The 13,150-nt window shown below is 42.9% G+C and overlaps 1 protein-coding gene across 1 annotated transcript in view; it reads left to right on the forward strand.

Moving 5' to 3' along the window:
- The window catches only part of LOC114641778 (galactose-3-O-sulfotransferase 2-like), a 76,675-nt gene that overhangs the window by 41,164 nt on the left and 22,361 nt on the right, over nt 1-13,150 (forward strand). The window contains exon 5 of the mRNA XM_051927757.1: nt 5,221-5,331. Coding sequence (XP_051783717.1) covers nt 5,221-5,331 — 111 coding nt within the window. The remainder of the gene's footprint in view (nt 1-5,220; nt 5,332-13,150) is intronic.

The raw sequence follows: 13,150 nt of genomic DNA on the forward strand, positions 1-13,150 counted from the left end.
TGGAGGTGGACCGGAGAGTGAAGAGAGAGAGAGAGAGACTGCGTTTTTAACCTCGTATTTTAAAGGATTTATTTATTTGATTTTTATCCCCCTGAACACTTTTTTTAATGGATTTATTGAACCTAATGCACTGCACTTTGGACAAAGTCTGTTGTTTTAAATAAAAGCACTCTGGCACTTTTTTGGATTTATCCTCTGGGTTCATGTAAGATTTGTCCTCATATGTCCGCTCATCTCGGTGACATTCCCGACGGTGTTGGGTTCAGGGCTCCCGTAAAGAAGATGGGAGCGTGGAGAGAACCCGCATCGTCACAGACTAGGTAATGAAACAAAGTTTCGCAAGAGGAGCAGAAAAATTTATAGTGGAAGAAAGCCAAAAAAAAAAATGTTTCAGAGCGCCCAAAGGTAATTTCTGTTTGCTTGATGTAACCTCCAGCTTGATACAAGATCTTTTTTTTTTTTTTCTTTTTTTAGAGGGCCTTTTTAAAATGTTGCAACAAATGTAAGAGACCAGAAAGCAACTGAATAACCGCACTGCCACTGTTAGAGTATCAAACACCCACCACCGCATCACCCACTTGTGATGTTAAAAATGAAAGCTCTGCCTCGGGCAAACTGTGACGTGTGGCACAGGTGCAAAGAGCCCGTGTGTTTTAGTATTTCGTACCTCGTGAGATGCTCTACACAAAATGAGGCTGCAGTTTGATGTCTCCATCCGTCCATCCATCCATCCATTTTCCAACCCGCTGAATCGGAACACAGGGTCACGGGGGTCTGCTGGAGCCAATCCCAGCCAACACAGGGCACAAGGCAGGAACCAATCCCGGGCAGGGTGCCAACCCACCGCAGGCAGTTTGATGTAAGCGTAGTAAATTGCCACGCGGTGCCATCCTAAGAAACAAAGCGTTTACCACAGGGATAGTCTGCAGAGGATACATGTTGATGATTTTAGCTGGTTGCTTGTCGTTGTTTTGTCTTGGTAGAGTAATACTTTCCCCTTTTGTATTATTAATATGGAGCCTTTGTCAGAATGCCTCAAATCTCACGGACTTACCACTGTTTATCAGGTAATGTACCATATAACTTCTCCCCCACCTTCCCTTCTACATTTATAACCTCAGGTAGTAAAAGACAAGCAGGAGTTAAGTTACAACTTTAAATAATGTATTGACAATATTCATAATAATAATATGCAAAGTTCATTTGAAAATTGGTAACCACCCAACTTGATAAATGGTGTTCTGTCAGACAGCATTGACATGCCTATCTGCATTCCTCACCTACTCGGGGACACACCTCTGTACTTGCCTTATTCTGACAAAGACAATGGGACTCATCACTCATTTAAAAGTGTCACATTTATAAATTGTCTCCTTGGTGCAGAGCTGCTCTTGACTCTGTCCGTGCTTGTTGGACAACAGAGTTGTTCAGAATTGTGAAGACTCGCCTGAAGATGTCTGAACAGGTTCAAAGTGTTCAAGCCAAGGCTGACGTTCACCGGCTGGTATTTTCTTTCTTGAAAGAGTTGATTAAGAAAAGGTACGTCTGGAATTTGCATGTTATGATTATGTAGATTTGAAATGAACTGTCCTAAGGGGTTGATTTCTGGCTTCATCAGTTAATTTGAAGTAGTATTCATAGCGGGCTGGATATTAAGCCATCTTATGCATGTTCATGTTTTCCAGTAGAATTCAGCTGATCTTCAGCCATGCTCTGTTTTAATTTAGTAATGCAAGTGTGTCCACGTTTAGCTTGGATTCTTTTCTTTTCTTCTTACTAACTAGGGGGCTTTTCTTGTTTCTACTGCTCGCGTTGTGAAGGGGGTGGCTGAATGCACGCCTTGGAGATGCGGACGGATCACCTGTTTGCTTACTGCTCCACCTGCCGTGCTGCGTGTTCTGATGGATGGATTGATAGACTTTGTCACCCCAAATCTCGGATACCCCTACTAATACATACATTGTAATAACAAAGTAGCATGATGAGTTGGGATGCCATCCTAGTAAAGTGTGCTTAATTGAATGAAACGAATATTAAGATGGCAGACACCATCATGTTTGATTTTCCTGCTATGTTTCAAATGACTTAACTTTCAGTTGCTACTGAGCAGGAGCTCGTTCTCCCTCAGACTTCTTCATCTTTCAGACCCTCCCATTAGGGGTTGCCACAGCGGATCATCTCGTTTCCATCTCTTCCTGTCCTGGTCATCTTGCTCTGTCACACCCATCACCTGCATGTCCTCTCTCACGACATCCATAAACCTTCTCTTAAGCCTTCCTCTTCCCTGGCAGCTCTATCCTTAGCACCCTTCTCCCAATATACCCAGCATCTCTCCACTGCACATGTCCAAACCAACACAATCTTGCCTCTCTGACTTTGTCTCCCAACCGTCCAACTTGAGCTGACCCTCTAATGTCCTCATTTCTAATTCTATCCATCCTCCTCACACCCAATGCAAATCTTAGCATCTTTAACTCTGCCAGCTCTGTCTTCTGCTTTCTGGTCAGTGCAGCTGTCTCCAACCCATAAAACATAGCTGGTCTCACTACCGTCCTGTAGACCTTCCGTTTCACTCTTGCTGATAGCCGTCTGTCACAAATCACTCCTGACACTCTTCTCCACCCTGCCTGCACTCTCTTCTTCACCTCTCTTCCACAATCCCCATTACTCTGTACTGTTGATCCTGTGTATTTAAACTCATCCACCTTCATCAACTCTACTCCCTGCATCCTCACCATTCCACTGACCTCCCTCTCATTTACACACACATGTATTCTGTCCTGTTCCTACTTGTTCCCCGACAGGCACTGACCACCTTAAGACCACAGCCTTGGTCAGCCGCCTCAATAATAGAGCCCATTCATACTCAATGTCCCACACCTCCCTCGGGACATAGTCAAAGTTCTGCCGGAGGTGGGAGTTGAAGCTACTTCTGACAGGGGACTCTGCCAGACATTCCCAGCAGACCCTCACAATACGTTTGGGCCTACCATGCCTGAACGGCATTCTCCTCCACCACTCTTCGCCTGAGTGTCCAAGACATGACAAGACCACGAAGTCGATCATCAAACTAAGGCCTAGGGTGTCCTGGTGCCAGGTGCACATATGGACACCCCTATGCCTGAACATGGTGTTCGTTATGGACAATTCGTGATGAGCACAGAAGTCCAATAACAAAACACCACTCGGGTTCAGGGACCATTCATCCCAATCACGCCCTTCCAGGTCTCACTGTCATTGCCCTCATGAGCATTGAAGTCTCCCAGCAGAACGAGAAAGTCCCCAGCAGGTGTGTCCTCTAGCACCCCTACCAGGGATTCCAAAAAGGGTGGGTTATGCAGACTGCTGTTCAACGCAAACCTGCAAACAACAGTTAGGAGCTGTCCCCCCACCCAAAGGCAGAGGGAGGCTACCCTCTCGTCTACTGGGGTGAACCCCAATGAACAGGCTCCAAGTCGGGAGGCAAAAAGTATGCCCAAACCCACTTGGCGCCACTCACCGGGAGCAACTCCAGAGTGGTAGAGAGTCCAGCCCCTTTCTCAAGGAGACTGGTTCCAGAGTCTATGCTGTGCGTCAAGGTGAGCCCAACAAGATCTCGCCGGAACCTCTTGACCTCGTGCACTAGCTCAGGCTCCTTCCCCTTCAGAGAGGTGACATTCCACATCCTAAGAGCCAGCTTCTGTAGAAGAGGATTGGACCGCCAAGGTCCCCGCCTTCGGCCACCACCTGACTCGCACTGCACCCAACCTCCTTGGCCCCTCCTAACAGGTGGTGAGCCCATGGGAAGGGAGACCCATGTTGCCTCTTTGGGCTGTGCCCGGCCAAACCCTATGGGTGCAGGCCCAGCCACCAGGCACTCTCCATCAAGTTCCACCTCCAGGCCTGGCTCCAGAGGGATGCCCTGGTGATCCACATCTGGGCGAGGGAAAACACTATCCAAAGTGTTTCTTCTTCATAGGAGGTTTTATGAACCGCTCTTTGTCTCGTCCCTCACCTACGACCAGTTTGCCTTGGGTGACCCTACCAGGGGAATAAGCACCCGACAGCAGAACTCCTAGGATCATTGGGACACGCAAACCCCTCCACCACGATAAGCTGGTGATGGCAGCTAAAGGAGGAGGGGTCTTAAACTAAGCATGTACAGTAACTTTTATTCTTTTTAAATCTCTGAATATCTTTTAAGTGTTGTGAAGTTAATGAAATGTCATTTGAGAAGTCATGGAAGTCACAAATTGTTAGTTTCAGCAAATATTCTAGTGATTTATTGGAATGCTGTAAAAAGCACAAGGTGCCACTTTGACTCGGGGAAGGTCGTCTGCGTTACATATTCACAGATGTTTCTGTGTTATAATTGTGCTAACTAGAATAACTTCATTTTCTAATGAATGAATATTTAGAAAATACGTTTTGAAAATGTTTGTTGGTTCTGATGTTGTAATAATTAGAGTCTGTGTATATGGCAGGGTATAAATACACACAGCCCTTAGTGAAAAGGTCTGAATTTATTTACAATTCTAATTTATTTCTGTTTTATGATTTCAGTTGATTTTTGATGTTTGTTCATAATCAAGTGTGCCTCAGCTACACAAGCTAATTTTAATCAAGGCTTCTTTAAAGGGATTCTGGGAAAGCTAAGGGTAGGATGACACAGGGCCTGTGGTTTAGGATCACAGAGCCCTTGGTCTGGACAGTGAGTATGGAGCTCCGATTAGGCAGTTTCAATGCTGTCCTCTGGAGTCACAAAAGCATTTTACGAAATTCCCTGGAGCACAATTTCACTCCAGAGTAGGGTGTGGATAGATGAAATACCAAATTATGGTTTAATTCCTGATAATCCCCAGGTGCCAGAGCAGCAAGACAAACTTGCTTATCCAGAGTTCAAGAGGTCCTTGTCATGCCCTTAATTTGAATCTTGAAAGCATACAGATGAAAATTCCAACCAGAGCTGTGTTCAGTAGGACTTTATTCCTCTAACCTTTTACTTAGTATTCCCTTGTAACAAAAAGCTGAATGTGCATATCTGAACATCCTCTTCTAAACCAGCATGAAGTCTATGTTGTTAAGTTAAAGTGCATTCTTAATATTTATTTATTTGTAAACCTGGCATGTCGTGGTTTTAACAGATTTGCTTGTACAATCTCCAATTTTAATACTGTGGTAGTGATTTGTATACAGTAAAATCCTGGATCAAACTTTCCATTTCTTTTTTGTGTCCTACAGAAACATAAGAGTCTGGTTCTGCTGCACGGTGAAGGTGAAGATCTCCACCATCTCATTCACGGCGTTTATCACTCTGTGTCTCTTATTACTGGCTGTCAACTTTCACACCAGGTACCTGTTTCAGACAAATTTCTATCAAGGACTAAGCAACAGGCTCAGGTTGGTCCCCTCACATTCCAGGGGTAAGGGCCAGTAACTCCTTCTCGCCCATAGTTGTTGTTATCACAGTTGGCATGTTATCATGTTCAAGGACCTCAGTGGTGAAAGCCGTTGGCACACCTTCATCCTAAGAAGAGAGGATTACTGCTCTCTTCTCTGCTTTGGTGCAAATGGAGAATGCAGTGGCCATCTACTTCTTCTTCTTCTTTCGACTGCTCCTGTTTGGGGTTGCCACAGCGGATTATCTTTGTCCTCTGCATCTTGCTCTGTCACACCCATCACCTGAATGTCCACTCTCCCCACATCCATAAACCTTCTCTTAGGTCTTCCTCTTCCCTGGCAGCTCTATCCTTAGCATCCTTCTCCCAATATACCCAGCATCTCTCCTCTGCACATGTCCAAACCAACGCAATCTCGCCTCTCTGACTTTGTCTCAAAACCGTCCAACCTGAGCTGACCCTCTAATGTCCTCATTTCTAATTCTGTCCATCCTCGTCACACCCAATGCAAATCTTAGCATCTTTAACTCTGCTACCTCCAGCTGTGTCTCCTGCTTTCTGGTCAGTGCCACCATCTCCAACCTGTATGCCATAGCTGGTCTCGCTACCATCCTGTAGACTTTCCCTTTCACTCTTGCTGATATCCGTCTGTCACAAATCACTCCTGACACTCTTCTCTACCCACTCCACCCTGCCTGCACTCTCTTCTTCACTTCTCTTCCACAATCCCCGTTACTCTGTACTGTTGATCCCAAGTATTTAAACTCATCCACCTTCACCAACTCTACTCCCTGCATCCTCACCATTCCACTGACCTCCCTCTCATTTACACACATGTATTCTGTCTTGGTGGTCCTACTGACCTTCATTCCTCTTCTCTCTAGAGCATATCTTCACCTCTCCACTTCCATTCTTTGATTGTCTCCATTGAGCTTTAACTTAGGACACAGAGTGGAAAATACATGTAAAAACCTGTCATGTGCTCTGTTGGGATTTTGGGTTCTTGTTTGTTAAATGGCATTGTGTGACACTCCTCAGACTAGATCATCTAAACAAGTTCCTAATAATTGAATTTTTTATTTAATTTAGTGCCCTTTAAATCAATGATAGGTGTCCTTTATAAGTAATCTTGGAGACTCTTTGCCTCAGGAGTGTTTCAGAATCCTCTGTGGTTGGTCAGGCTTTCCAGTGCACTAACCACGTGCCTATCAAAGACCGGCAATAGAACCAGTTAAAAATATTTGGCATCTCTTGCCCTACATGAATTTTCAGCTCCTTTCTTCTGTAGTTGCGTGTATCTGAATGTCTCTTCTCCGGCACTCCCTTTCTCAAGTGTTCCTGTAAAACCTGCTTCTCCAATTTTGTCATTACCTTATTATTTAAAGTTTTTTTAAAACTTTCTCTTTGAGGAACGGTGCTTTGAATTCTACTTTGCAGATTTAGTTGTTTATTTTTATTTTTTGATTAAACAAAAACTGTTTAATGAACGATTGATTTGTTAAGGAACACATGGACAACAAGCATAGTTAAAATCACAATTAAACAAACTGCCTGCAAATTCTATTGAATCATAATTATAACAAATAATAACTCATTTCACTTACTTATATAGCACCTTTACCATGGTCTCAGACGGCTGCAAAGATAATCAAGAGGGGTACAATAAAAATGAAAGCACAATAAGAATGAAGGGCGGCACGGTGGCACAGTGGGTAGCGCTGCTGCCTCGCAGTTGGGAGATCTGGGGACCTGGGTTCGATTCCCGGGTCCTCCCTGCGTGGAGTTTGCATGTTCTCCCCGTGTCTGCGTGGGTTTCCTCCGGGTGCTCCGGTTTCCTCCCACAGTCCAAAGACATGCAGGTTAGGTGCGTTGGCGATTCTAAATTGGCCCTAGTGTGTGCTTGGTGTGTGGGTGTGTTTGTGTGTGTCCTGCGGTGGGTTGGCACCCTGCCCAGGATTGTTTCCTGCCTTGTGCCCTGTGTTGGCTGGGATTGGCTCCAGCAGACCCCCGCGACCCTGTGTTCGGATTCAGCGGGTTGGAAAATGGATGGATGGATAAGAATGAATAAATAATAGTTCACAGCCTTGTGTTTGTATGCACTGTATTTATAAAATTTGGGAAGTGATATATTCTAGTTGATGCTGACATTTAATTAATTTGAAGTAGGTCAAAATAAATATTTGGAAATATTGCGAAGGGAAATGTTTATATACTTATAGTAAACAGCACACACACCATTTAGCTAATTATCTTCTTCTTCTTCATTCGGCTGCTCCCGTTAGGAGATGCCACAGCGGATCATCTTTTATATATATCCTGGCCAAATCAGGCATCAGAATAGCACACAAACCCGCGAGCAATCTGCGCACTGTCCTTTTCAATGCAAAAAACAAGAAATCGACAGCAGAAACACGAAATGAAGTTTATAGCAGTTTTTGCCCAGCGGTATACATGAGACAAACATCAAAAAGAATTTCAACTCGCATACAGGAACATCGCAACGCTGTCAGAAGAAAGGACTCACGATCACTGATCTACACGCATACAAAATCAACAGGACATACATTTAACCGGGACAATGTACAAGTAAGATTTAAGGCCAGTACTAAAAGTGCCAGAGAACTGGCTAAATTTTGGCTATCAGACAAAAACGTCATTAACAAACATTTGGACATAAACCCAGCATATGCAAACTTAAGTAGAACATGTTCATAATAAATAAAACGTTACGACCTGTACCCCATATATATGCTGCTCTACAGCACGATTAGAATCGTCTGAGTATTAAAGATGTAGGTCTATTTTATAAGCATATTTTATAACATCAATGTTAATATCGAGTATAACTATAATTATTATTATTCTGTATTAGCATTGATATGAACGATTTGTGAAATTAGTGTTAAGTATAAAAAAATGAAACTATGATTATACAATTCGATGTTTATTATATGTATACATTATTATATCTGTCTTTACACGTTTTGCACACATATTTAATAAATGTAATAAACTGCACCAAGAATGGTTAAAAAATCATTCAAAAATGTGTGCGTGAATGTAAATTTATCTGCACAAACCGACACTCGTGAGTAACATTTTTAGAAAGTTCAAACTAAAACGCAAATCGCAAAGCGTCTGTGTGCAGACTCGAACAAGCTTTTGCAGAATACATTAACTGACAAGAGGCTGGCCCGCCCTTTCTGAGTTTTGGTAGCCAACACGAGCTGTGATTCGCCAATTCTTGGTAGCCAACACGAGCTGTGATTCGCCAATTCTTGGTAGCCGAACCGGACATGAATGGTCAATTCTTGGTAGGCGATACGGGCCACGATTGGCCCGAGCTTTCAATTCTTGGTAGAATCTTGGTAGCAGAAAGCGATCTGATTGGTTTTCGCTACCAAGAATTACCTCGACTCGTGGCTGCTCGGAGGCGCCAGTGTTCACTCTGAGGATGTCAGATTTGCGAGTAAGAAGCTGAGCTCGGTAAAGTGTCAGTCATTGAAGGGGTTTTCCTAAATATACGAATTTTCATGATATTACAATACGATGACTTTTAAAAGTAGATTTATTTTCGCGCACATTACATCAGTTGCTGGGGAGAATCTGCTAATTGCCCACCGTTGTGACAGAAAATTAAACGCATATTACAAACAGCAAAGCCAGTATTACTGTCAGAGAAAATTGCAGGCATTTTACAGGAAAAATTGAATGAGATAAAAGGTCCCTTGCATGTTTATGGACTACTGTTCTAGCGCCCGTTATTGTAACGGGCTTAATGTCTAGTATATGGCACGGTGGCGCAGTGGGTAGCGCTGCTGCCTCGCAGTTAAGTGATCTGGGGACCTGGGTTCGCTTCGTGGAGTTTGCATGTTCTCCCCGTTTCTCCGGGCGGTCCGGTTTCCTCCCACACTCCAAAGACATGCAGGTTAGGTGGATTGGCGATTCTAAATTTGCCCTAGTGTGTGCTTGGTGTGTTTGTGTGTGCCTTGCGGTGGGTTGGCACCCTGCCCGGGATTGGTTCCTGCCTTGTGCCCTGTGTTGGCTGGGATTGGCTCCAGCAGACCCCCGTGACTCTGTGTTCGGATTCAGCGGGTTGGAAAATGGATGTGTATATATATATATATATATATATATATATATAGTTGAAATAGTTTACTGTCAAATAAATGCAAAGAGTACGCGACACGTGTTTCGCCCTCATTCTGGGCTCATCAGGCGTACAAACTCCACTGCACTCCCTCTCGGGAATCCAACCTCGGACGTCAGCGCCCCTAACGTTGTGCCACGGCGTGTGGTTCGTTTATTTGACAGCGTGTATATCGGCGCAACGTTAGGGGCATCGCCTCTGGCGCTGACGTCCGAGGTTCGATTCCCGAGAGGGAGTGCAGTGGAGTGTGTACACCTGATGAGCCCAGAATGAGGGCGAAACACGTGTCGTGTACTCTTTGCATTTATTTGACAGTAAACTATTTCAACCATTCTATGATCTGCTCCTCACAAACTGAGGGCACCGTGGCGGATGTTAGCAGATTGCTGGCCAACCACAAGCGTTACCTGGTAGGTAACCACCCATACAATCAGATTGTGACACAGACTCCGAATGCCGTGAATATATATATATATATATATCCATCCATCCATCCATTTTCCAACCCGCTGAATCCGAATACAGGGTCACGGGGGTGTGCCGGAGCCAATCCCAGCCAACACAGGGCACAAGGCAGGAACCAATCCTGGGCAGGGTGCCAACCCACCGCAGTATGTATGTATATGTATATATATATATATATATATATATATATATATATATAACATATATATATATATGTATATATATAACATATATAAATGTTATATATAGGCCTATATAACATTTGGAATGAAATTTGTAAGACATAACAGTAGATCTCCCCTCGTCACAATATCGGGGCTGTTTCAAGCTTTTGTAACCGGTGGAGGACTTCACCAAATTCAGATTGAACTTGGTAGGAACTTGAAACGCCGGAGCCAAACATTTTCGATTTTTCACAAAGTTGTGGATATTATTTTTAGTTGAAGTTGTTTTGATTATTGTTAATCTTGCGTGGGTTGTAGAATTGCTTTGCAGGTCAGTGAGGGACTCTTGTACTTCTAGGTCAGCTTCAGCTGCATTTACCCCAAATTACTCCACTCCCCAGTCTGAGCGGGTGGCTGAGCTGACGTTGCATTTCATCAGGTCCATGTCTTAAATAATCAATACTTTGAGGGCATCGGATTGCAATTCGTTGGCAGCTCGGCCAATGGAGGGAACTGCAGAAATTCCTGATAACGAATTTTACTCCAGAAAGGCTTCAGCTTCCCCAGGAACACCGGAACTGTGTCTTGGAACTGGAGTCATTGCATTTCAGGTGATTATTTAACAAATTTAATTTCTAAAGAATATCCGACAAACAGAATATGTCAGACTTTGCAGCGACGAACTGCTTCCCAGTTTGATTTCCACTTAAGAATGATTCAGCCCTGCTCCAAAGTGAAACAAATGAAGACCATTTTCTTTTCGTATAGCCTGTGGACAGCCAGCAGACGTCTATATATGGAGAAGAAGCCATTCAAATTCTTCTTTATTTTTCTTACGAATTTTCTGAACATTGGATTTGGAACAGCTAACTTTTATTTTATAACAGCAGAAATTGCGTCATGCAGTCCTACTCCTGTCATTTTTTTGACTAAATGTTGTAGATGTACTTACAGTGAACTGAAAACAGGGGAGCTGGGTGTTTTTTTGTTTTTTTTTTTTAAATTTGCCAGAAATCCTTCGTAGCCCTTGTCATCGAGCAATCAGAAAATCTTGGGCCCCTGACAATTTTTGCTGAGCCCCTGGCTCCGTACTACGATAACTTTCTCTCCCTAAGCTGATCGCACATGCTTAACGTCATTCACATTGACATTTCGCGTAACCGCAATTAAATTTCTATAATATCGTATCGCATGTCGTGTCTCACGATGTGCGGACGGTCTGGTAGCTCTGAATTAAAATTACTAACAGAGTCAACGTATCTTTTTGTAGCGTTTTTTATTTTTGTATGTGTATCTCATGATAGGATTTTGTAACATGCAGGCAGTGCTTTCTAACCTTGTCTGGGGGAATGGGAGGGCTGGAAGGGGAGGTTTCTAACTGTAAGGGGCGGACACACCTCGGAGGGGATGTTTTTGTTTTCGGAGGTAGGCTGAGAGAAGGATCCCCATAATTGCGGAGTCATCGAGAGTGCTTCATTTTGTGCATAATACCGAATAAACCAGCGTTTCTCAACCTTTAAGTATTTGCGACCCGAGTTTTCATAACAGTTTTAATCGCGCCTCCCTAACGTTTTTTTTTAAACCATAATAAAATGTATTCCTACATTTTTTGCTGCTGATACACCGCTACAAGTTTAAAATTTCAACAAGTACAAAACTGGGATAAGGTGTGGAACCTGCTTTCTTATAAAGCTCCGTTTAAATGCACAAGTGTATTTATAAAGTTTTCCTTTGTCAAAAGGCTCCTATGTTATAGAAATGAGCTAAGCAAAAAATTAAAAATCATCATCATAAGCATGGCCATTCCTTTCATTACTAGTTTAATAGGTTTGAGAGGATAAATATGAATGCACACAACAGATGTGCCTAGTCCCACAAAACCAAAAGGCTACAATGCGGCGGAACGCTACGGAAATGGACCTGAATAAATAAATGGAATTCATACTCGAATGCGGTGACTTGAGCTCCGAAGCAAAAGTAAAACTTTATGTGAGCGTCTTACAACGATACCTGACGTTTGTGAAAAAAAGAAACAGGTACCACAGAAAAATGTATACAAACTTTTTAAGGACGTAAATAAAAACAGACAACCGGGTCTCAGGTTCCCTGTGTATTAAGATATAATCTCATACATACAGGTACATCTTATACTATTCATTTATCCCATTATTCAACAATACACTTTTGATACATCTAAAAATCATCCGGACTTTGGGGCAACTATAGGCTGTATTAAAATAATTACATTTCATTTAGAGGAATGAAAATACAGTTGCATGAAGCTCCTGGTCCCTGTTCATCCTTGGAGGCTGTCTCCAACCGGCTATCCAAATGAGAGTTTATAAAGTAAAAATGTTTCGTTACCTCAGACTTTTAAAAACAGGCGGATTCGTACAGAAAACAAAAGGTTACAGCGGGATTCCGTTTCAAAAGAGTACGCATTTCATAAGCGGGCCCTTCTGTACGTAGTTCAGAATACGGACATGTTATTAGGCTATGTCAGAGCAAATGCCTACAATCTCTGCCTGCGCTTTTAAGCCACTCCTGAATATTCTCAGAGATGAGGCTCTGTTTGAATTTCCAGACGCCGAGACAAAAACAAATTGAACGGATTACCCTTTTCGGTAAACAGAAAGAACCACTATTGCTGAACATAATAATTAATGGTACCCTATGAGCATTTTTAAATTTAAAACCCCAGCCCCTCTCGTTTTAAACAGCTGTCATTCTTAAAAAGGGCGTTACCGGAGAATCAACTTGGAAACATTAATATTAAGGATAAAATATAAGGATTCTGCCATCCGTTTTTTAAACATACACATTTGGCGCATATAATAATCAAAAATATGCCCTACCGTGATCTCTTTAATGGGTCTGTGCGTTGACCAGGCAAGTGAGAACAGCGTCAGTCTGCAGTTGTTTTATAGGCAAAAAGCAGGAATTCTTTTTTGAAATGTAATTTATAAAAACAGATACGTGCCATTTTGTCAGCC

This window comes from Erpetoichthys calabaricus, chromosome 5, assembly GCF_900747795.2.
Source record: "Erpetoichthys calabaricus chromosome 5, fErpCal1.3, whole genome shotgun sequence".
In the NCBI taxonomy this organism is placed as follows: domain Eukaryota; kingdom Metazoa; phylum Chordata; class Cladistia; order Polypteriformes; family Polypteridae; genus Erpetoichthys; species Erpetoichthys calabaricus.